At 44.7% G+C, this 25,735-nt stretch overlaps 1 protein-coding gene across 3 annotated transcripts in view; it reads left to right on the top strand.

Annotated features, from left to right (window-relative positions):
* HMCN1 (hemicentin 1) overlaps nt 1-25,735 on the top strand; it is a 280,560-nt gene that overhangs the window by 150,056 nt on the left and 104,769 nt on the right. For 2 of the 3 annotated variants that reach the window (XM_060276655.1, XM_060276656.1), the window contains exons 36-48: nt 517-640; nt 1,872-1,973; nt 4,304-4,480; nt 6,965-7,116; nt 9,223-9,346; nt 11,111-11,286; nt 15,290-15,386; nt 18,099-18,221; nt 19,091-19,252; nt 20,307-20,588; nt 22,040-22,207; nt 23,278-23,391; nt 24,128-24,214. In XM_060276655.1, the coding sequence (XP_060132638.1) occupies nt 517-640; nt 1,872-1,973; nt 4,304-4,480; nt 6,965-7,116; nt 9,223-9,346; nt 11,111-11,286; nt 15,290-15,386; nt 18,099-18,221; nt 19,091-19,252; nt 20,307-20,588; nt 22,040-22,207; nt 23,278-23,391; nt 24,128-24,214 (1,888 nt within the window). The remainder of the gene's footprint in view (nt 1-516; nt 641-1,871; nt 1,974-4,303; nt 4,481-6,964; nt 7,117-9,222; nt 9,347-11,110; nt 11,287-15,289; nt 15,387-18,098; nt 18,222-19,090; nt 19,253-20,306; nt 20,589-22,039; nt 22,208-23,277; nt 23,392-24,127; nt 24,215-25,735) is intronic. The other variant, XM_060276657.1, reaches the window with a different exon arrangement.

A 25,735-nucleotide genomic window follows, 5' to 3' on the forward strand; every position in this document is an offset into this window, starting at 1 on the left:
TTTGTAATTGGCAAGAGAGCGACTATGTTGTGCCACACACACTGCTACTGCTCATTGCTATAATTTAAACGTATGACCTGCTTCCCAGTGTACCATAGTTCTGTTTAATATGCCAATAGCTTAAAACCCCCAGGCTTTTTTTTCTAGGTCAATTGAAATGAAGGGAGGGGAAGCAGAGCTCTACAGTGGATAATAAGAAGAAAGAATCCCAAAGTGGAATCTTGTCTTTGGCAATCCTCATAATGGGCCAAGATTAGAAAACAAGCATGCAAATAACAATGCCCTGGTCATTCACCTAAAAGCAAACATGCAAATGAATTGCATTTATTCTTTATGCATGATTTATTCCAGCTGCTGAACTGGAATTTTAGCAGTAGGATTTTGGATTTTTAAAGCCAAAAATCCAGAAGTAAGCACCCTGAATATAATTGCCATTTGGAAGGAGAGCTGATAATGCGCATATCCTATTGGAAATCTCTCTGGATGCTTGTTTTTTCTTTTTCCGTTCTGGAGCAGCTGGAGTCTTCCGGACGCATTCTGCAGATCGCCAAGGCTTTGATGGAGGATGCTGGCAGATACACCTGTGTGGCAACAAATGCAGCTGGCGAAGCCCAACAACATGTCCGACTGCATGTGTATGGTAATGGTTTTCCCGACGTGGAACGTAGACTATTGACTATGCTAGGTCCACACATGCATGCTCCACATACATTCTCCTGCTCAGCTCTTGTTCTTTCGCAAACGTTTTAGGCGTTTGTGATAGCACTTAGCAGCTCCTGTCATTTTTACGACACACCCTTTCCTCCTTGTCGTCTTTGCAAGCCTCCGTTTTTTTCAGAGGAGTCTCCAGTATTGTGGAGGGAATGATTGATTGCATGTGAGCCTGGTGATTTGGGGCCAGCTTTGATGAGAAGATTTCTGCACACAGCATTGCGGCAAGGGAGTTAACCCGTCTCCAGGGGTGACTTCCACACATACCCTCAAATGGGATGTCGGGGACTGGTAGGGTGTTGATGCGCTGGGGAAGGCGGGCTGGGGACTGACTCAGGAGAGGGGCCTGTGATTTTGTGGGGAACTGTAACATCCAGGAGGCAAGAGTCGGAGGCAGCAGAAGCTTCAGAGCTGGAGGGTGGAGCACAGAATGGGTTGAAAGGAGGCAGGTCAGGCAAGTGAAGTGAAGGGACAGCTGCTTCCCCACTTTCTCCTGCATCACTGTCTCCCAGAACCAGGAGGGGACTGAAAAGGGATGAGCAGAGGATGTTTCCATTGAGGCATAGTCTCCGGTTGCAAGTGCACAGCCCATTGGGGGAAGGTACATAAACTGGTGGTCTCCATAGAGCATGGACCTGATGCTAGATTGGTGTGCGTAGCTATTAAGAGTTGTAGAAGCTACCATAAGTGGTATCTTTAACAATAAAGAGTTAGCTATCTGCCGTGTGCATTCCCTTGACGTGGGATGTGCTTAGGGATGGCGGAAGGCAATTATAAATACCACACATCCTTTCCATTCTCACATCAACTACATTCCTTGCCCCGTGCTCCCTCTGTTCGTGTGGTGTGAGGTAGCACAACACCTGGAACATCCCAGAGAAGAAGGGGGAAACCACTTAGGTCTCTCCATGTTCTGGTTTAAGAAATATGTGTGCCTCTTCTACATGAGGTCCGGAGGGTGGCAGCACGAGAATGGGCCTTCTCTGTAGTGCCTCCCCATTTGTGGAATGCTCTCCCCATGGAGTTTGCCTGGCGCCTTCATTATATATGTGTTGATACTGTCACAGAAACTAGTTAACTTGATAAGCACAGAAGAAAGCCTTCATATATGTGAGTTTGAACAACCAAGATGCTAATCTTTTCTTCCTTTTCTTTCCCAGAACCACCCAGTTTGAAGGATGCAGGAAAGATGATAAACGAGACTGTGGTTTTGAACAATCCAATACAGCTGGAGTGCGAAGCATCTGGAAATCCTTTGCCAGGTAGATACACACTCAGAAGTTATTAAAAAATAAATAAATTGGGTGAGCGGGAGGAGAGTTGCTGCATTTCAGGATTCACCTTACCCTAAAGTAGCTCCATGAAACATAATGGGATTTCTCTTTCAATAAATGTGTTGTGTAGCCCATGTGCTACAAACCCATCTGTGTTGTCTTGGGTGGGATTCAACTAAGTTCTTGCAGGCACAAAACAAGGTCCATTTGTGCAACAAATTGCCCTTCCCCGCATCCTCTAAATCTGCTCTGCAGGATTGGGGAAACCCCAGAATAGTTTAAGGGCAGGTGGAAGAGGGGGGAAACCCCCTTGCACGAGTGGCCCTTGTATCCTGCATTCATACCCCTCTTAGCTCAATGTTGGATCCCATCAACTGTTTGTTGCGGTAACATTTCTGGAACTGGTTTGGCTGAGTTGCGAGGAATGTGCAGAATGTTCACGAACACTCCATGTGCTTGGAAAGCAAAGGGTTTGCCATTCAACGTTCCTCAGGAAAAGGGCAGAAGTCATTTTGCGAGGCAGCCGGAGGGCTGGGAAGGGTGCAGATATTGTGTGCTGCATAGACTGGGGTGTTTCCGCCATGCATGGATAGATGGTGCAGTCGGCTTCCCCTCAGACCATCCTTGTTGCTATGAATTGGGGATGGCTCTTGCTCATTATCCGGAGCAATTTTTTTAAAGTCACTGGCTACTTCTCTGCGACAAAAAGAGCCTTCGGGGTGGATTTGCTGACTAACCACATGACATGTACAAGGCTGCTTCTGGCATTGCGAAATCGGATGCAGAGACTCCAGGAGTGAGGCTGAAGAAAGAAATTGGCTGCTTTTGAAGCAGCTCCCTTGATTGCCTTGGCAGAGGCGACATTCTAAACTTTTGGACTGGACTGAATTTGCCTTGGGGCTGGCTCTGCTTTTGCTGGCTCCCGCTTCCTTTATCATTCCTTCTCACCCCGTAAATGTAGAAACAGATTTTCAGGATGAGCTTGTTTACATATGTATGCGTGTCGCTGGATCACTCAACACTTGGCCATTTGTGAACTGGCCTTGGGCCCATCCAGACTGATGCTTTCTTGCGGGTACGTGCATTTGAAGTGGGTTTATACTGGATTGTCCACATGGCACCCTGTTTGTTGTGGGAGATTGCATCCACATTTTAATTCCACCCATTCCATTGTCCGAGCTCCTATTGTTTTTAAGTCCCCCACCCCCACTTCTCTTTGAGCCAAACTTAGTTGTGCTTTGATGCCATGCCACCATATTTTCATGTGTACATTTTTATGTTTAGTATTTATAAAATTCTGGGTGCTTTATAAAAAATCCTAAGTAGTGTGGGCTGTTGTAGGGATGTTATTCCAAAGCATATTGTTACGGGGGTGGGGGATAAGTAAGTGACCAGTGAGAAGAACAATAACAGGCCTGCTTGAATATGCAACCTGATGGGCAGTTATTGGGCAGTATCCCTCTAACACATCCTTTTAGCGCAAGGGTTACCGCTGGGGTGCAAAAGCACTTTCTCCCCTTTTTTTTGCTCTGCACCCTCTCCAAATCTGTTCCAGAGGGTTGGAAGGAGCCCCTATAATAGATTTAGGGGGCATGGGGGGGGAGTTCCATTGCACAGGTAGAAATCCTAGTGTTGATGCATGACTTAGTGTTGCTTTGGATGTAGCCCTGTGTCCCAATTAGGGCTGGTTCAACACTGTGATATATACCACCAGCTAAACATCCTGATATGCCAATATATTACGATGTCTGAAATAAGGAACGAGCTATGTAGAGGCACTGGGTGACTTCACGATTTTTCCAGCATTGCGATTTTTGCCGGCGCCTGCTCTTGTAATTCTCAAGAGCTGAGTCAGCAGAGTTAATAGGAGCTGCAGGAATCTAGAGAAGCGTTGGCTGCCTTCACCAGTTTTCCAACGTTGGTTTTTTTTTACATAGCATGCACTCACACACACACATCATGATTTGCAATATATTGCCAGGTCAAAAATTATTAAACCGATATCACAATGTGGACTTCAAACCGGTTGATATATCGCACAGCCCTAGTCCTAACGCTGAGCTTGTTTCCATTTCAAAAACGGGAAGGAATTCCTTAATTCTTTCCCTACACGCCCACCGCCTTTATTTTTCAGCATTTGCCATCCGAGATGGACGCACACAAAGCATCTGTTTTACATTTATGCATGAGTGGCATTTGAACATAACAGGTAGTTGCCTTTCCTCGCCCCTTCCAAGGAGCTTTTGCGTTTAGATAAACGCAGACCAGCGAGTTCTAGACCCCTCTCAACAGCCGCTTTTACTTAATTCCCTCTGCAGTCATCACGTGGTACAAAGATAACCACCCTCTCACCAACACCGCCAGCGTCAGTTTCTTGAACAGAGGGCAGGTTTTACAGATTGATGGCGCCCACATCTCCGACACTGGCATTTATAAATGCGTTGTGGCGAATGCAGCAGGAATAGCCGAGCTGTTCTACAGCCTCCAGGTTCACGGTAAATATTTCTTCTCATAAAAAAAGAGGACTGCTCGAGGGGCGGGAAACACCTCTCCACATTTCATCTGCTCTTTTCATGTTTTATTTTGTGCACTTAATAGCTTCCAGGTACTCGTTAAAATCGTTTCCCAGGAGAAAACTCGGGGAATATTTAGTCCAGAGCTCGGTTTTGTAGCACTGACAAAACTTTAAAAAGGGAGAACACTCCGTTCTGAAGTGTTTCCTCGACAAAACTGTGCAGTGTAGTCGTGCCTGGAAGATAGATCTCAATGTTGCCATTTCAGTGTTTATTTCAATGTTGCTAGTCTTTCAGTCAAGTAGCTGTCAACCTTTTCAGACCCATGAGACACCTTTATCAACTTCCAACAACAATGTTTTTTTAAAAAAAATTATTTCCATTGTTTTCTTATAGTCTGGCCAAATCAGATGCAACTATAGAACACAGGTTTTCACTTGGGTGCAAAAAATTAACACAGATTTAAATGCATAAGCCAAGGAGTTCTTCCCTTCTTCCTTTGTGAGCAAAGAGAGAAAATTTAAATTTATGTTCTCTTTGGTTTTCTTGCCACAATCTTTGTGTGTCTGGGGAATACAAACACTGGTTTGTCTTGGTAATTGTTCAGCCCCTCTCCCCTTGTTATCAAGCCTCTTTCTTTACAGAAAAAGGTAATACAGACAAACCTTGGAAGTTGAACGGAATCCATTCCAGAAGTGCATTTGACTTCCAAAGCGTTCGACTTCCAAGGCGCAGCTTCCGATTGGCTGCAGGAGCATCCTCCAGCCAATCGGAAGCTGCGCCGGACATTTGGCTTCCGAAAATTGTTCAAAAACCTGGAACAATCACTTCCGGGTTTTGATTGTTCAGGAGCCAAAATGTTCAAGTTTACAGGCATTTGGCTTCTGAGGTTCTACTGTAATTTGCAGCACTTGTTACTTTATCATGCAAAAATATTGCAAAATCATGAAAAAACATTTATGATGAGGATGTTTATTACTACTACTATTACTACTACTACTAAACATGTCTGTCCTGTCCTCCTAATGCCCATGAATCAGGCTGGCATAGAACACTTTTAATATCAGAAAATCATATTAATATCAGAAAATCAAAGCTTGGATTAAAATTCAATAGCAGTGCAGCAGCAGAGAGCCCAGAGAATATATGCCTATTAACATCATCAGACACTCAGCAAGGCAAAAGACCACCAGAGCAAAAAATGTGTTCACCTGTCGGCAAAAGTCAGGAATAAAGGTTTTTAAAAATACAGTCGTACCTTGGGTCACAGGCACTTCAGGTTGTGTCTTTTCGGGTTGCGCACTGTGCAAACCCAGAAGTACCCGAAGGGTGCAGAAACGCCAAATTGTGAGCCGCGCGTGTGCAGACGGGTTGCGAACGTGCATCCTGCATGGATCACGATTGCAACCCGACTGTCCACTTTACAAAAAACCCCAGCTGATTAGCTGTCAGTCAAATGAGCAATGCTTGTACAGTGGTACATTGCTTCAGGTTACAAATGCTTCAGGTTACAAACTCTGCTAACCTAGAAATAGTACCTCAGGTTAAGAACTTTGCTTCAGGATGAGAACAGAAATCGTGCTCTGGCGGCACGGCTACAGCAGGAGGCCCCATTAGCTAAAGTGGTGCTTCAGGTTAAGAACAGTTTCAGGTTAAGAACAGACCTCCGGAACGAATTAAGTTCTTAACCAGAGGTACCACTGTACAGTAATAATGACAACAATAATGTATTACATATACTCCGCCCATTCAACTGGGTTGCCCCCGCCACTCTGGGCAGCTTCCAATCTATATATATAAAAATGTAAAAAACTTGAAATTGTCGGCCGCTATGTTCTCCGTAACCATTTGACCGATCGTCCTGAAATTTTGACACAACGATCCAGGCCACTCCCCGGGGGTTGCTGGGGACATGAAAACCTCGCTACTTCTGCAGGATTGGTACTATATCATCATCATCATTATTGTTATTCTTATTTCTTTGCTCCTAAAGCACTAATGGAAAGTCACTCTTAGAAAAAAAAAACCTATTAGGCAGCTATACTTGCATATGTTTGATTGGTTGTTTGAGAGATGGGCTTGCAACAGCACTGCTAAAATTTGGCATGCTGGCTTGTAGGAGTCACATTCTCCCTCTGAGCTAAACAGAAACTGTGTTCAGTTGCTTTTAATATTAATTGATTTATAATGACTTGGGAGCAGCACATTTCCTTTTTAGCTGCTGTGGCCCAAGACGCAGTCTACAGCCGTTAACTCCACCCAACTATTGACTGCAAGAAATGTTTGACGCCAAGGATATTATATACGGTTCTAAGCCCAAACTTGGGGAGAGGGCAGGGAGACAGATGGGAAAAGGCTGAGGAACCACCAAAGTTTAATCCCATTCAGAAAACATAGACTCACATGCATCTGAAAAGTTATAGATGGGACTTTCAAATACTTGATTCTTCTTCTTTCTCTTGTCAGTTTCACCCTCCATTTCTGGCAACAACGAAATGGTAACTGTTGTGGTTAATAATCCGGTTCGATTGGAATGTGAAGCTCGTGGGATTCCTGTTCCCATTCTGACCTGGCTGAAAGATGGTAGCCCTGTTTCTAGTTTCTCAAATGGACTCCAGGTACTTTGATGCTACTGTTGAGGGTTCCAGGACTATTTAAACTAGTTTATTGAATGAAATCGGTGGCCTGAGTTTTTCAGTAGTAATCAAGGGGCTTCCACCCTGGAAGTGACCCTGTGATTACTGCTTAGCATGGTCTGTTTGTAGCATTCTCCACTTTTCTGCACCTTTATTTGCTGCACCAAAAATTAGTGCTCTTTGGAAAGCCACATTACAGCCGAGACAATAGGAGATGAATGGCTCATGACCACAATACCTCAAGGACCGTCACTTGCCATATGAACCTACCCAGACCCTGAGATCATATTCTGAGGCCCTCCTTCGTATGCCTCCTCCTCGAGAGGCCTGAAGGGTGGCAACATGAGAACAGGGCCTTTTCTGCAGTGGCTCCCCGTCAGCGGAATGCTCTCCCCAGAGAAGTTCGCCTGGTGCCTTCATTAGACACCTTTAGATGCCAGGCAAAAACGTTCCTTTTTAACCAGGCCTTTGGTTGATCAGATTTATATCCTATGCCCCCTATAAATGTTTTTGTTTTTTGGGGGGGCTATTGGGCTGTTTTGATTTTCATTACGTATTTTGTGGTTTTATATCGTGATTTTATTCTGTGAACTGCCCTGAGACCCCTGGGTAGAGGGCTGTAAATAAATTGATAATAATAATAATAATAATAATAATAATAATAATAATATAATAACAACAATGGGAAATTGATCCATGCTTCCATGTTATGGCTTCGTTAAATCATGACACATGCAAACCAGGTGCCAGTTCTCAAGGATTGCCACCTCAAGGAGTGCTTTGGCCTTAGTCCCCACACCTGGGCAGGTGCACCTCCTTTTAACAGGATACCCATATTCCCATAAGGCATTGGATATAACCTCCCCTGCAACCATGCCCAGGTTATATCCGATGCCTTACCTTCCAAAGTAGTGACGATTGCTATGAGGAAGGCGAAAACCTCCCAGGTTAGCCAATTTACCTGGCAGGGGGGAAATTCTTCCCCGGCCCAGAATAGGGCAGCCAACTTAGTCCATATTCAGATTACCCCATGTTACCCACAAAGCTGGTAGAAGCAAGCACAATGATAGGGAGGCTGGGAGCAAGATGCAAAAAAAGGGTTTGCGGTGAGCCATGCGTGAAGTGTGCCCCTTTTTCGCGCCCTGGGCAATGGCCTAGTCCACCTAAATGGACGCACCGGCCCTGTGTGAGGTGTGCCCCTTTTTATGCCCAGGGAGTAGCCCTGAGTGGAGTCCTCTGTGGACCCAGTCAGGACTGCCCCCCAGAGTGAGCTCAACTCGAGTCTACCTGGTCCAATCTGGCAGGCAAGCTACGGTAACTCAATTTATCCAGCTGGAGGGAGAGGCCAGGAACGTCTCCCTCCAAGCACGAAACTTCCCAATGCTTTGGCTGCTATGGCAGAGGGCAGGCCCTGACCATTGCCCACTCTGGCTGGGATTGTTGGAAGTCCAATGCCTGGTTCAGAATACACCAGTTATGACACACATACCACATATGAGCCAGAGATTTTTCTCCCTCTCCCATTCCTTAGTAGTGGAGGCAGGAAGGGCCATCTCTCTCACACAACCTGGTGCCTGAGTCACTGTCATAGTAGGTTTCCAAACACCAGGAATGGAAGGAAATTACTTGCAGCCAGCTAAGAGGTGGTCCCGTTCTTGTAATAATAACCAGATATGCTTGGGGAGAATGATGGGAGCTCACAGGTAGTTTTGGGGGAGAGTTTCTGACCCCGTCACACTTCATTTTTTTTTAATTCGGTGAGAAATAATGAGGAACATGAAGACACCTGATTTTGAATTGCAATCAGGATTGCAATTTGATATGAAAATACTCAAGCCTTTTCTGGCATTTTAGAGAAATCCCTTGGTTAGTCACTAAAAAAAATGAATAAATTGATATTAATAAGTGCAAAGTAGTAAGACAGGAACAGATATTGTAAAGATCTGTGGAAGTATTGTGAAGATAAAGCCAAACAGGATAGGAAAATTGCATTGTGTGATTGATGCAACTTGATATATAATTATGTTTGTCAATCACACGTCACGATTCATGTCACTTTTTGACAATCTTACATCTTCTTCTTTTTAGATTCTTTCTGGAGGTCGTATCCTGGCACTGACAAGCGCACAGATCAGTGACTCGGGAAGGTACACGTGTGTTGCGGTTAATGCTGCAGGGGAGAAACAGAGGGATATTGATCTCAAAGTTCACGGTGAGGACTCAACTTTCCCAAGCGTAAACACTGGAAAGGAACTGCCAGGGACTCTTGATGAATTAGAACAGGGAAGATCACTCTGGTGCCTATGGACAACACAGTGCCCTCAGACACCCCTCTTGGTGCCCACCAAAATCTTCTGCCACTCCCATTTTTTATTTTTTATTTAAAAAAAAAAACTAGGAGTGCTTGGCTTGTTGGGGAAGTTGCCTGGATTTTTATGGGGTGGGGTGTTTCATTCAAACACATTGGTGACCATAGAACAGAATTTTATAAATATATTGTGGCAATTTGTTAGTCAACCATTCATGTGAGGAGAGAAGAGGGAGGGCCAAAAATATTTTCCACCTGAGATGGAGAGGTCAGAGGAAGAAATTGAGGGATGGGAGGGATTTGTCTACTTGGTCTTAGGAGACGATTTTGATTACTGTTTAAAAGAAACAGTATTGTTGATCTACACCGTTCTACAAAATGGAGCCACTTTAATCTTCTGTTTCTTGGTTAACTAAATATTTGTCTCTTGGAAAATGCTGCATGCTTTGAATGTACACCAGCCCTGTTGTCTCCTGTTTCCATCTTCCGTTTGCTCACAGTTAAGGACACGCACGGTTAATTTCAAAAACTCGTGTTTCTGGATGAACAGTTCAAGGGTGATGCCACCAATTTACAGGATAGTTCAAAAAGAGAGAGCCAAGAGTAGCACGGACACTTTCTTTCTTTAACAAAAGAATAATAACTTCACACTAAATGGTTGGTGAAATTTGCTCTCAGTTGGGTGAAAGAAACATCCAGATTTGCATTAAAGTCAAATTCATGATTAAGTAATAATAAGTAAAGTAACTGATTGTAGCACAATCAGGCTTCTAAATCATGTGTGTAACCTCCATGAGCCAACTTGGATATTAGCTGTTTTAGATTAATCATTAGAAACACCAGTGTTTGGGAGAATTTTTTGGGGGGTGGGGGAATCAAAATGGCCTACATTTAGAGGTTCTTTATGAGAGACTGAGAGTCAAACTTTCAGAGTTCTTGCCAGTGCCAGATTGGTCTAAACCACAGAGCCGAGGGCTTGCGGAAGGTCGGCAGTTCGAATCCCTGCAACGGGGTGAGCTCCCGTTGTTCGGTCCCTGCTCCTGCCCACCTAGCAGTTCGAAAGCACATCAAAGTGCAAGTAGATAAATAGGTACCGCTTCAGCGGGAAGGTAAACAGCATTTCTGTGCGCTGTTCTGGTTCGCCAGAAGCGGCTTAGTCATGCTGGCCACATGACCCAGAAGCTGTCTGTGGACAAACGCCAGCTCCCTCAGTCTATAGAGCGAGATGAGTGCCGCAACCCAGAGTCATCCGCGACTGGACCTAACGGTTAGGGGTACCTTTACCTTTAAACAAACTACAGCTTAGGGTCCCACTCTCTCGGGGGGCCCCCAAAAAAATTTAAAGAAAAAACAACAACTGGATGTACATTTCCAAAATATAAGATAAAAAACAAATAAACAGTGTTTCTAAATGGCTTTAGATACCTATTAGGTCCATAAATTACCATATAGCATATATTCAACACAAGAAACAGCGACAACTTGTTGTTGACAAAGGACAGCTGGACATATAAAGGGCCCCATTACCTTCAATAGCTTAGGGCCTCATCAGACCTAAATCCAGCCCTGGTTCTTGCCTATCCTTTGGTTCTATGACTGTTGTGTGAGAGAGACTAGTTTCCTTTGCTACAGCCAAAAGAGATGACATTAAATCTTAACATGCTTCAGTTCCACCAAACATTATGGGAGAGGAACAGAATGTCTCTGTGGTTATGGGCGAAGATTTGGAGCTCCACTGCCAGAGCAATGCCATTCCCCCACCAACCTTAGAGTGGCTGAAGGATGGTCAGTCACTGCTGAAGAAACTGGGTCTCAGCATCACTGAAGGTGGAAGTGTATTGAAGGTAAGTTGAAAATAAAATAAGTTTCCCCCTCTCGAGTCTTTCATCCTTATGACCCCTGACACTAACGATACACAAGGCTCAATTAACACTGTGATTCTTGACACAGTGGCTGTGCTCCCATTTCCTTTTATTTGTGCTTCAAGCTGAGCACAACCCCATATGTATCCTGCAATTTTGTTGAGAAAGACAGTTGCTTTCCCTCAAACCAGTTCCCATCCAATTTGAAAATGAAAGCTACAGCTGAGCTGGGGTGTGTACACTAGAAACCTCTGTTGCACATGTGCAGTTGACAACAATGGGCGCAGATGATAGATTTGTTGAATAGGCATTTAGGGGGTGGGGTTTCGGGCGTGGGCAAACAAATCAGGCAGTGCTTGTTGGGTGAAGACATCCTTGCCTCCTCTCTGGTATGTATGGCAATTGGAACATGGTGCAGATAAATGACCTTGCTGCATTTTAAGCAGCTAATGTGTAAATAGAGTAAAGGTACCTCCAGACTGGGTGCAGGGGGGGGGGCGCGGGGCGGTTTCAAGCCCACACCAGGAAATTTAGGTTTGTGCAATTAAAGTGGATTAAGGCATTCTGTCACCCTAGTGCTGATGTAGCGGACCTTTCTCGGGGAACTGGCACCCTAGGTCCTGTGACTGTTGGGGAGAAGCGAGGCAGACAAAAGCTGCCTGTGGAATTTTGCCAACTTCCTGAATTAGTTGACTTCCTGTAGAATGACTGCAGAGGTTTAGCCTCATTAGGAGCTTCTGAGCTTGCACTGAATTTTGCTCAAGGTCAAGATTCACTGACAACTTATAGATGCTTCAGTCCCTATTGAAGAACGATTCTCTTCTTACTGAACAATTTTGCTTCCCTCAATATTTTTCCACCTATGTCCATGTTTCCCTTCACTGGTTTCCCTTATTGTTTCACATGAAGTTTAATCTTCTTTTTTAATCTTTACATTTCTCCATGGTCCTGGCCACTCCTGCCTGCCTTTGTTATGCCCTCTCTCCCTTCCCCTCATTTCCTCCATTCCTCAAACACTAATCTTCTTATTAAATCTCCACTCTTGAGCTGCTTCCCATTTCCATTCCCGCTTTGTGATCCCTTCTGCGTGGTACTGTCTCCCTCTAAGTATTTGGCTGCTCACATCTTAGTCTCACTTTAATAATTTTTTAAAACCTCATATTTCATCTCTCATATTTCTCTTTGATGGCATATTTTATTTTTCAAGAAATCCTTTCCTGTTCCTAGACTGTTGTTGTCAGAGCTGGTAGAGTGAGGTGGCAGCACAGGGCAGCTGATTGTGGGTGTCCTGAAAAGGCAGAAAATTGTTTGTTTAATTTATTGTGGCTGTAAGTTTACAGCCAGGGAGTGGGAGAAGCTCTGTAGGATTTTCTGCCTCAGATGCTGAAATAACTTGACTGGCCTTCTGTACTTTGTGACCCTTGAATGGGTGTCATTTGCTGCCCCCCCCCCAAGCAGCAGAACACAGCTCTGTTTATTGTATTCTTTTAACTCTTTCCCCCTTCATTTACTTTCTTTTTTTCATTTTTTTAAATTAATAGAATTTTTATTGCAAAGTAAATACATCAAAACCAAGCCATACATAAAGAATAATAGAAATAAAAAATAAAAATAAAGAAGAAAAGAAAAGAAAAAATGGGAAGAAAAGTAGAAGAAAAGAATAAAGAAAAGTATAATATTTCAATACAATAAACACTATTTTACAAAATAATGATAGCAATAGACTTCCATCACTCTCACAACACTTCCTTTCACATTTCATATTTTATCTGTATTTCAGTCTTATTTTCATCTTAATATATATGTTGTGTGTGTGTGTGTGTGTGTGTGTGTGTGTGTGTGTGTGTGTGTATCTCCTGAGTAACGACTCTCCAGATACTTGTCTTTCAAAGTCTTTATTGGTGCACGTTATTTACAGTGTGATGAGCTGTTGGTTTCATGTCCGCTTATTCCGTGTCAGAATCCAGCACTGCCCCTTTTCGCCCCTTAGACCAACATAAGAGCCTGGGGACAGCGAATCTCCTCCCTCTTCTCCTCCTCCTTAATTCCGGTGCCGGGTGGGGGGGGGGAGGTCTACCCTCTGTCTTTTCCCTCTTCCCCCCTTTCCGTCTCTCTCTCTTCCCGCCTGTGGAGCAGGGGCTCGTCCATCCTGCCGGAGCCCTGGCTCTCTCTCTCTGCTTCCTGACTAGCTCCTCCAGACCCTGCGCTTCCATGGCTGCTTGGGGAGGAGCTGCTCCTGATGAGAGGGGGAGGTTCTCTATACTCTCTTCCCCAGGATTCTCACCGCAGATGTCGCGTACAGGAAGAATTTAGTATTTTCTCTAGAAATATCACTATTCAATATTCCCAAAAGCTATGCTTCTGGCCCCCTTCTTTTACTTTCTTTGCTAGCTGGCGCAGAATATTCCCCCTCTGCTTCCATCTTCCCTGTTTTTTTTTGTTGCATCTCTTTTTTAAAAAATTGTGAGCCTGCAGGCAGGGACTTGTGCTTCCTAAAATATTTGGTACATTGCCTAGTGCATTTCAGATGGTTCTACAAATAATAAGTGGTGGTGGTGATGTTTTCGCTGGAGCTGAACTCTCGAAATATGCTTCCGTTTTTGTTTTGATGATGTCAGGCCAAGATCCAAGACAAGGCTGCAGCTGGGGGTGGCCCTCATTTTGGCACAAGCAAACGAGGATCAAAATTGCCATGAGCAAATAACACAGCTGAAGGCCCGGCTGGTGACCGGGTTCAAAATCAAGCATAAATGGAGGGCAAAGAAAGAGTCTGTGTGGCTACCTTATGGGTTGCTCAGAGTGGGGAGTGCTCTTTGCTACAAAGGATTTATAAGACGTGCTGTTTGCTTGCATTGTAGACTGTGCTGTAGACTGGAGGGTTCCTTTGATGCAGAGCTTAACCTACCCAGTTTACGCGAAGACCAGAGCAGGAGGTAGCTTGGTAGAGGAGGCAAAGTGCTGGAGACCAGCTGCTGGGGAGCTGTTCCTCAGTGCACTTTTGATGGTTCAAAGCACTTCACATATAACATCTTGTTATAATCCTTCCCAACAGCCCTGTTAGGTAAGCTTAGTACAGTGGTACCTTGGTTCTTGAACTCAATCCCATTCTGGAAGTCCGTTCGTCTTCCAAAACATTCGAAAACCAAGGCCCCGGAAACAATGCCAACAGCCGAAACAGATGTTTGGCTTCCGAAAAACATTTGCAAACTGGAACACTTACTTCCGGGTTTGTGGCATTTGGGAGCCAATTTGTTCGTCAGCTAAGCCGTTCGGGAACCAAGGTTCCACTGTATTCTTGTCCTGTATAAATTGGGGGCTGAGGGAGACTAACTAGCCTAAAGTTAGTGGGTTTGTGGTAGAGGGGAGATTTAAACCAGGAAGTTCGTGGTTCATAGGGCTAGCCCTACGGTGGGGCAGGGTTATGCGGTTGCCTCAGGTGGCAGATGCTGAAGTGTGGGGAGGGGACAGAACTGTGGGTGCCATGTGGCCTGCCCTGTACCCCCAGCACTAGTCTGCTGCCCTCAGATACCATCATCAGTATTGGTGTACAATTCAGCCACCAGTCAAATTGGCTTCTGCATGTGCCTTGAAAGAGGGTGCCATCTTGTCCATTGCCTCAGGCAGCAAAATATCCTGAGCCGGCCCTGGCTTAGTCTCCTACCTGTTACACTGTGTCAGCTTCTAGGTTTGATTCAGGCAAAACCTGGTGGCAAGTGTAATCAGGAGGATTTATTTCTAGATGATGAACCATCACCAGATCTTGCTGTGATATAAGTGGGGAGAGAGAATACTTTTTATCCTCTGAGGTAGGAAAACAACGTTTTTCAATTAGTCTTCCCACTCAGTAGTTGACCAATAATCTAGAAAGCTAGTGAGTAAATTTGCAAGTAAGGTTATACTGTATTGTGATGCATTCATAATTGATTTCTGGAATATATTGTGTGTGTTGCTGGGTTTTTTTAAAAAAATTATTATTTTTTGCTAGATTAAAGAAGTGCAAACTCAGGACACTGGACGTTACACTTGTGAAGCCACAAATGTGGCTGGAAAAACAGAAAAGAACTACAACGTCAATGTATGGGGTAAGATATGCAGCTTTTGCAATCACTTTCATAAAGAATGAAACTCTATTAGTGAATGAAATGGGTGTTCCTGGAAAACCTAGGTCCATACAGTCGCACCTTGGCTCCCGAATGCCTTGGGAGTTGAATATTCCGGCTCCCAAATGATCGAAAACTGGGAGTGTTCCGGAAGCCGAACGTCCAACAGGGCTTCCACGGCTTCCAATTGGCTGCAGGAGCTTCCTGCAACCAATCAGAAGTCGCGCTTTGGAAGTCAAATGTTTTGGAAGTCAAACGGACTCCCGGAACGGATTCTGTTTGACTTCCGAGGTATGACTGTATTAGGAAAGCGGTTTGTGAGATTTGCTTTTTCCGATATTCACTCTTGTATCTGTAGTTTACAATCCTGGGAATCTTACTGTGTCATTTTAAAACAAGCTCATTTTGAGACCTCTTGCACAGGACAAAAAAGTGAGGAAATGTGAGAAATTCATTTTCAAGCCCCTGATGCTAGGATGGGTATGGGCAATTTTTGGCCAAGGATCCATTACCTAGTAACGAGAGAGGAATGGATCTGAAAACATTGGTTTGTTTTTCATTCTTCCAGTTTTTGCTGAATTTCTGCATCAGTTCCTGGTTTGTTTGTTTTTAAAAAGTGCACAAAGATTCATACACATTATTGTGCACATTTCTTCTAATATATGCTTTTTGGTATGCACTTTCCCCTAATAAATGCATTTTTGTATGCCCCCTAGGCTGGAGAACTGCATCATAATATTCATAGAAGCATTGTTTCTCCAAAGGTGGATTGCAAATTTCTCTTGCAGATTTTTCTCACACCCCTATTTATGCTATGCAGCCCCCCAGAATAAGTTAAAGCAAGCTCTGATGGCCTGAAGGTTGAAATGTTACTCACTGGGCTGGTGGTGGCATCTAGTGGTTGATCCCAAGTTTCACTTTTTATGTCAGTTTGGATTTTCCAGGTGCCTTGGGTTTGCCAGTGTGCCAGAACATATGGTTAGAAAAACGCAAACTTTCCCTTGTCATTTTTCATGGCAGCTATGCAAATAAATCTTTGCACAAGTTGCACTGACTCGTAAGATCCATCACTTCTGTCTACCAGCTCCATCAGGTACGCTGGCTGAGACCCTACCTTCCCGCAGACTGTCTCACCAGAGTGGTGCATGCTCTATTTATCTCCCGCTTGGAAGGTGACCCGGAAACTACAATTAATCCAGAATGCAGCAGCTAGATTGGTGACTGGGAGTGGCCACTGAGACCATGTAACACTGGTCCTGAAAGACCAGCATTGGCTCCCAGTATGTTTCCGAGCACAATTCAAAGTGTTGTTGCTGAATCCACCCCCATCATTCAGCCCAGATGCTGAGGTCCAGCTCCGAGGGCCTTCTGGCGGTTCCCTCACTGTGAGGTTACAGGGAACTAGGAAGAGGGCCTTCTTGGTAGTGGCGCCCACCCTGTGGAATGCCCTCCCATCAGATGTCAAGGAAATCAACAACTATCTGACTTTGTTTAAGGAAGTTTTTAGTGTTTGATGTTTTATCATGTTTTTAATATTCTGTTGGGAGCCGCCCAGAGTGGCTGGGGAAACCCAGCCAGATGGGCGGGGTATAAATAAATAAATTTATTATTATTATTATTATTATTATTATTAAGAGGGCACAGGTGGCGCTGTGGGTTAAACCACTGAGCCTAGGGCTTGCTGATCAGAAGGTCGGCAGTTCGAATCCCTGTGACGGGGTGACCTTCCATTGCTTGGTCCCAGCTCCTGCCAACCTAGCAGTTCGAAAGCACGTCAAAATGCAAGTAGATAAATAGGAACCGCTACAGTGGGAAGGTAAACGGTGTTTCCATGTGCTGCTCTGGTTTGCCAGAAGCACCTTTGTCATGCTGGCCACATGACCTGGAAGCTATACGCCGGCTCCCTCGGCCAGTAATGCGAGATGAGCGCGCAACCCCAGAGTCGGTCACGACTGGACCTAATGGTCAGGGGTCCTTTACCTTTTTAAGTTAGCTACACCCCTGATCTAGATGTTCTTACAAGCTAAATCCTCTTCCTTCAAAATGATTATACGTCCTACTTTTCATGGAAACCATAGCTCTGCCTGTGAAAACCATCTGTATGTGATGATTTAGGAATGTATTCTTTGCTTGCACTTGGGATCCAGAAGCAACGTTGGACAGTTTTTTGGTGTTGCAAATCCAGGAAATCTGTTCGTCTGATTTAGTACTGGCCCATTTCCCCAGAGCTATCTCCATTTCCAGAAGCTGGCAGAATTCAGCAGGATGGGTTTAAGGCTTTGCTTCTGGGAGACTTAGTGGCATTACAGTACTGTTTTGAAGTACGAGAAACTGAAATAAGAAGTAGAAATTGGTGCAATGCAAGGAAGGCAATAACCGCTGCCAGCACTGAAGCTTTTAATTCTCTCTACTATTTAGAACACCGAAAGAGTTGAAGAGGTTCAAACAGAAATGTTTCGTTCCTGTTTTGTACGCTCTCAGGAATAGTTTGAACAAATGGAAGGTATTCAGTTGTGTGTCCTGCTTGCCCCATTTAGCCCGTGAGGAATTCAGTACTTGAAAGAAGGGTCTGTGTGGGTCTGACTTTGCTTCTTTTGTTGGTTCTTCAAATGGCCCAGTGTTGGGTGCCTTTTATTAATCGATAATTTTATAAGTTACAGATCACCAGCTATTTCTGACATTTCCCCACTTTAGTGCCAGCCAGTATTTATAGTTCAGACACGCTTACTCGCCTGACAGTAATTGAAGGAAACCTCATCAGTATGATATGCGAGTCCAGTGGAATTCCACCCCCGGCCCTCAGCTGGAGAAAGAATGGTAAGAATTGGTGAGGGCTTTCCTTAGGAGCTAGCTGTTCCCTTCAACTTCTCTTTATTTCATTGGTTTGCAAAGCTTTCCCTGCAACCCTCCCCTCTTCACCTAGCCCCCTATATGTGCATGGTCACACCCACCCCATACATTGAAAGCATGTGGCTCCCCCAAATAGTCCTGGGTAGCTCTGTAAGAGGCAAACAGGATTTTGGGGGGCGAAGCCATGCTCTTTAAATGTGTTTTAAGTGCGTGGGGTGAATGTGACGAGTACGGTGGGTATAGCCAGGAGTAGCTGATACAGATCTGAACATTTGCTTCTAAAACCTCATTTGCTTCTGTTAAAGGAGCTTTCAAATCAAATTGTTCCTTTTTTGTTTAAGCTGAGTTAGGCTGAGTCACAGAATCCTTGGACCCGTTAATGTAATACATCCTGCCCCTACCTGCTCTCTTTCTTCCTTTGTTTGCTTTCCTCCTCCAGTCCTAGTAGAATAGGTGGCAAAATTGATACAGTACAACGCTGTTGACTTCTAACCCATCATTCTTCCTACCTGACCTTTGACCACGAGGACCGATTTTTATGGAGGCAAAATTTCAAGACTGTAGACCTAAATCCACAGTAAAATGGAGGTGAATGATACCATTTAGGCAGAATGCAGAGCTTCCCGACCTGTTGATTTCTGTAAACATTGTGACACCTATGCCCAGCACTCATTGGCTATATGGGAGTAGGGTTCAACATTTGTGACTGTGTTGGATTATGGCTGACCTAGCCCAGCAGGAAATATGACTGGAGTAGGATCTGTGTCAAAGAACCCTTAACCATGTGCCTCATCCTAGGCTCCGTATTTTTATCTGAAATAATGTTTCTCTTGTAGGTTCTCCACTGCTGGCTGACCCTACAGGAAGGGTCAGAGTGTTATCTGGAGGAAGGCAGCTGCAGATTTCCATTGCTGAGAAATCGGACGCCGCTTCCTATGCGTGTATGGCTTCAAATGTTGCCGGAATAGCAAAGAAGGAATATAACTTGGTGGTATATGGTAGGTCAACATGTCAAATTGCTTGTGGCCGTTCATTGGTTTGGAAACGATTACCATTGTTGAGTGAAGCAGGGCTTGCAATCGAAGAACAAGAACAGAACCGGCGATTATCTGGTTCAACCCTCTCTTCTGCAGCAAGACCACAAAGTGGTCTCTGGAGTTTATACTTGTAAATATCAGTTTACCTTATCCACATTAATAAGAAGCGTTGGTGGTTTTGCCAAAACCTTGGGGCCAAACTAAACATACCGTGGAAGATCCATGATTGGATCTCCCCCACCGTCTTTCGTCTCTTGCTGAAAACAGCAGTGGAGGGAGTTTGGGCTGGGCTTGAAGGGGGAGGGTTTTTACTCTTTGCTCCAGCACTGCAGCCATGATTGGTTCTGAGCTGCAACTAGCTGTGGGATCAGTAGTGGAGAGGGGGTTGTGAGGATGGCACTGACCTGACCCCCCAGCACCAGAGTCGCTACTGCTTACTGGGACACAGCATGGGTGGCGTTGTGGTCTAAACCACTGAGCCTCTTGCGCTTGCCGATCAGAAGGTTGGCAGTTCGAATCCCCGTGACAGAGTGAGCTCCCGTTGCTCTGTCCCAGCTCCTGCCAACCTAGCAGTTTGAAAGCATACCAGTGCAAGTAGATCAATAGGTACCGCTCTGGCGGTTGGAAGGTAAACGGCATTTCTGTGCACTCTGGTTTCCGATTCTCTCTCTCTCCCAGGGAGCACTACCACCCCAGCCTACAATCTCATCCTGCCACCCTCTGCTGCGTGGGGTGGAGGCACAATATGAGTACATGTGAGCACATGTTGCAGTTAATAGTAGCCTGGAGGATAGGATTGGCATGGGGTACAGGCTTAAGGTCTTCCTTTCCCTAAGCAATGCCCCTACACAGGAATTCCACCCCCTGACCTCTCCAAACAGCTGCATTCTGCAAAAGAAAAGAAAAAGACATTGGGTGGTTATAGTCACAGATTTTCTGCGTCACATTTAGTTTTGCTCTCGGAAGCCGAACTCTTTGTGCTAAGTCTGGAATGTTGTTTTGTTTCTCCAAATAGTTCGCCCAACTATTTTGGGCAGCGAAAGCCAACAGTCGGATGTAACTGTGACTCGAGGGAATGATATTTCATTAGAATGCAAGGCAGAAGGTATCCCGGTGCCAGCTGTCACCTGGATGAAGGATGGCCGCCCATTGGTCAGTGGGAGAGGAATGGAAATTCTGAACGAAGGACGTCGCCTGTGGCTTAAAAACTCTCAGGTGTCAGACACTGGCCGCTATGTGTGCATTGCTGTGAATGTGGCAGGACTGACTGACAAGAAATATGACTTAAGCATTCACGGTGAGCAAGGGAAATGGGTGCAACAGAAGAGATATACAAAGGTGCATGTTTCGGACCAAATCAACAATTCCACTCTTGTTTTACAGTGCTGGCCCAACATTGTACAGTGGAACCTTGGTTCTCAAACCTCTCCATTGACGAACGTTTCGGAACCCGAGTGCCGAAAACCCCGGAAATAAATGCTTCTGTTTTGAAACGCGCCTTGAAAGTCGAACGGCTTCTGCTGCGTGTTTTTCAATTTTCTCAGTTGAATTTGCCGACAGCCCTTTGTGCCTCGGTTTCCGAATGTTTCAGAAGTCAGAACTGTCTTCCGGAATGGATTACGTTTGAAAAACCGAGGTTCCACTGTACTGTAAATTAACGGATAATTCCCCAGTCTTGAAAATTTTCCCCAAGTGCTCCTCATGCCGGCCTCCTGCTAAAAGGAAAAGCACCTCAGATCCTCTCTGCCTAAGCCATAAAACGGGAGGTCCATTTTGTTCTCCTTGGAACTGCTTCTAATGTTACAAGGAAATTGTGTCAAGAGGAAATGTTGGGTGACTTGTGCTTCCTTTCCACACACTTCTTGGTCTCTATCAAAGAGATATGTGTGTATTTTCCCACTCAGAGATGTGTGTTGTGTTCTCATAGATGGAAGGCATGTTTCTCCCCTTCTCCCTGCCCCGCTTCCAGCTACCCTTGTGTCAAGAGAGACAAGACAGTTTCTTGCCTCTCCCTGAGAAGGAAGGGAAACTGCTGTGAGCTCATCCAGGTCCCCATCTTTGGGGCATACATTCTTGTTGTTGTTTAGTCGTTTAGTCGTGTCCGACTCTTCGTGACCCCATGGACCAGAGCACGCCAGGCACTCCTGTCTTGCACTGCCTCCCGCAGTTTGGTCAAACTCATGTTCGTAGCTTCGAGAACACTGTCCAACCATCTTGTCCTCTGTCGTCCCCTTCTCCTAGTGCCCTCAATCTTTCCCAACATCAGGGTCTTTTCCAAGGATTCTTCTCTTCTCATGAGGTGGCCAAAGTATTGGAGCCTCAGCTTCACGATCTGTCCTTCCAGGGTGCACTCAGGGCTGATTTCCTTCAGAATGGATAGGTTTGATCTTCTTGCAGTCCATGGGACTCTCAAGAGTCTCCTCCAGCACCATAATTCAAAAGCATCAATTCTTCGGCGATCAGCCTTCTTTATGGTCCAGCTCTCACTTCCATACATCACTACTGGGAAAACCATAGCTTTAACTGGGGCATACATATTATGACATTACTGGAGGGGATGGGGAGCATATTGCCCCACTGAGGACATTTCTAAGCACTAGCTGCCAAAAGCATTCTGTTAACCTATTCTTCATTTTTGGATTATTTAATGGAACAGAACATAATCTCCATTATTGAATGATGTTTTCTTATGTGCCTTGCTTCTGATTTTATTTGTGTGGGGGTTTTTGTTGTTGTTGTTTTTTGCAGTCCCTCCAAGCATTGCAGGTGACCTGACTGTGCCTGAAAACATCAGCGTAGTCGAGAAAAATCCTATCACGCTGATTTGTGAAGCTTCGGGAATTCCCCACCCATCAATAACATGGCTGAAGTACGGGCAGCCACTCTCTTTGAGTAGCTCTGTAAGAATCCTGTCAGGTAAGCAGGGGGTACTGAAGTGGAAGGAGTTACTTTAAAAAAAAAAAGATAAAATGAACACCTGGTGCAGCAGAGTTAGGGGCAAATTAAATACAAGCCTGTAGAAAGGCTAAACAAAATATGAGCTAGTTTACAACGTCAGCAGTAATACACAGGGATACTTTTCCTGGATTATACACAGATTAGAGGTGGGCTAATGAGGCAGCAGGAGAATCCTCCATATTCAGAACTTATCTCTTTCTCAACAATTCATCGAGGTACAAGGAGAAAATATGATTGAGGCAGAAATCCATTCCATTCACATTTTAATGCGCAGAAATGTTAAGATATTGTTGTAAGAAAAACTGCTCCTCTTTCCTTCCTGGGGTATCCAGGAGCCCGTATAGAGTCCTTGAGGGTTCCCTAACTGTAGGAGGAAAGAACAGAGGGCAACCAGAGGATATTGAGAAGCAAAGCGGCTAGTAAGCCTGATCTTTATTAAAAGAAACTGTTGCAACAGGGTCCCCTCTCACCACATGCAGGAGGGGGTGATGCGCAAGCCCTTATATAGACTCTTTAAATTGTCCACCCTGTAACCCAAGACCACCCCCCAAAACATCATACATACATCACAGAAGGAGGTGGTCTACAGCAGAAATCCTGCCTGCCAGGATACCTTACAATGGTCACTGATTGCACTACCTGGGCAGCCTGGCCATTCTTTGGTGATGGTTAAAACCTTAGTTGCTGAATCCAGGTCACAGGCTAACCCTATTCATACACAAATACGCCCTGAAGACAGGTTTGTAAGCGAAAAGACAATGGGAAGGCTTTTTCCATTTGGCTCCCTTACTGCAGAGGCATATTTGAGGTCATTGGGAGAGTCAAAATGACTTCAGGATTGCTCTCCCATACTATTTCAGACACTTGGCTCATATATTTAGATATGTGTGCATTTATGAATATTCTATATTTGTGGCCTTAAAATTCTTATGACAGTGTCCTGGGACTAATATGGGCACTATATATTGTCAGGCTATATTTGACTGTCAGTCTTCGTTATAATATGCGAATGTATGACTCCTCTTCAGGTGGCAGGATGTTGCGCTTGATGCAGGTGGATATGAAGGATGCCGGTCGCTACACCTGTGTGGTGACTAATGTTGCAGGAGAGGAGAGGAAGAACTATGAGCTCTCTGTTTTAGGTGAGCATGCGACAGCTGTCAGGAGGGTTTGAGAACTTTTGGGTTTTCACTCCTGATATTCATGAATAGTTCCACGGCTATTCTAAGGAAGAGGGCCTTCTTGGTAGTGGTGCCCATCCTGTGGAACACCCTCCCACCAGATGTCAAGAAAATCAACCACTATCTGACTTTTTGAAGACATCTGAAGGCACCCCTGTTTAGGGAAGTTTTTAATGACTGATGTTGTGATGTATTTTTAATCTTTTGTTGGAAGCCGCCCAGAGTGGCTGGGGAAACCTAGCCAGATGGGCGGGGTAGAATTAAATAAATAAATAAATAAATAAATAAATAAATACAAATTTCATTCTGGAGAAAAGCTGATTGATATTTGCTCTGATTCAGCGCCAAAGATCAGGTTTTCCTGGGAGGAAGGTGTGGGGTAAACAGAAGTGTGGATGAGCCTTATGATTTTTATCACATCCAAGTGACCTGAGAAGATAATAGGAAGAATGCACATATCACGAATAATGGCGGCTCTCTTTATTTCCCTCAAAAGTCTCAGGGAAAAACTCCTAATGTAAATGAGTGTCTTTAAGGTTTCATCATATACTTGACAAGGTGCAACATTCCTCACCTCTCAGCATGTTTTGAGAATAGTGTTGCTGACAATGGAGCAGCATTTATGGTTTCTAATGTGAGCTAACAAGATCTCCTCATGCATCTGCCTTTCTTTGGTTTGTTTTTAACAATGTAAAAGTTCCTCCGGGCATTGTGGGAGAAAACAACCTGGAAGATGTGAAAGTGAAAGAGAGGCAGAGCCTCATGCTGGCCTGTGAAGTAACAGGTAAGGCAAGGTTTGTCTTAATTACAGGTGACTTGGCCATTTGTTAGGGCCAGATTAGATGTGATGTGGACAGCCACATTCCTATCTCTGTGTCTGCCCTGTTCATATATAAAGGCCATGTTTGTGTGTCTACTTTTTTGCACCAACACAAGACAGGAGAGCTCACCTGTAGCTTTACCTCTCTGTTCAGCCTCTTTTCTCCCAGGCTGGTTCCAATATTGGAAGTGAGCCAAGCCAGGGAGGCGAAAATGAATGAAGTAAGTCAATTTGGGAAGTTGAGGTCTTGCTCTGTTCAACTGCGGTCCCTTCCAGCCTTCCAATTTATCCATTGAGCAGGTGGACGAGGGTAGCCTCCTGTTATGTCTACTTCTGACCCTTGCATTATGTGCAGCAGAGCTGCGGGATCTTCTGTGAGCTTGGTTTTTAATTTATTTTTAACGAGGAGAACTTGCTAACCTCAAAGGTCTCTTCTCTTGCATGTGCGAGCACAACCATGTGCCAGCTTGATTGGGACATGGGGCAGAAGAACCCGAATGAGGAATTGGCTACTGGGAACAAAAGATAAGGAGGCAATGCTTGTGTTCTATGTTGCTTTCACCACTAGTTAGAAGGTGGAGTCAAATTAATAGGGTCCACCATGGATTTATAAAGGAGACTAAGCAGAGTGTTGAGTGGGAATGATTTATCCCTTGGGCCATTTGTACCCAGACAATATGCCTAAAACAATATGCCTAAGACAGACACGTATCAGTCACTCTGTTCTAAAAGGCCATTGATAGGTTAGATTCAAAGTGTGAAGGAAACAAGCAAGAAAGGATTATGTTTTATATTTCTTCAATGTCGGTCATAATGGTCTGTTGTTGTTGTTGTTGTTGCTGTTGTTGTTGTTGTTGTTGTTGATATACCGCCCTATACCCAGGGGTCTCGGGGCAGTTCACTGAATAAAATCAAGATATAAAACATTGCAGGCAAAACCCTGACTCCTGCACACCATAGTTTGCAAATGGGGAAGAAGATTCAAGAAGGCACACTCAAGAATTACAGTATATAATGTAGAGTTTGAAGGGACCAAGAGGGTCATCAAGTCCAGGAATCTTTTTGCCCAACATGAGACTTGAACCCACAACCTTGAAGAGTCTCATGCTGTGTTGACTGAGCTATCCCTGAGAGAGCCAGTGTGGTGTAGTGGTTAAGAGCAGTAGACTTGTAATCTGGGGAACCGGGTTCGCGTCTCCGCTCCTCCACATGCAGCTGCTGGGTGACCTTGGGCTAGTCACACTTCTCTGAAGTCTCTCAGCCCCACTCACCTCACAGAGTGTTTGTTGTGGGAGAGGAAGGGAAAGGAGAATGTTAGCCGTTTTGAGACTCCTTCGGGTAGTGATAAAGTGGGGTATCAAATCCAAACTATTCCTCCTCCTCCTCCTCCTCCTCCTCCTCCTCCTCTTCTTCTTCTTCTTCTTCTTCTTCTTCTTCTTCTTCTTCTTCTTCTTCTTCTTCTTCTTCTTCCCTCCTCTCCTTTCT

This window comes from Zootoca vivipara, chromosome 7 (assembly GCF_963506605.1).
Source record: "Zootoca vivipara chromosome 7, rZooViv1.1, whole genome shotgun sequence".
Classification (NCBI taxonomy): Eukaryota; Metazoa; Chordata; class Lepidosauria; order Squamata; family Lacertidae; genus Zootoca; species Zootoca vivipara.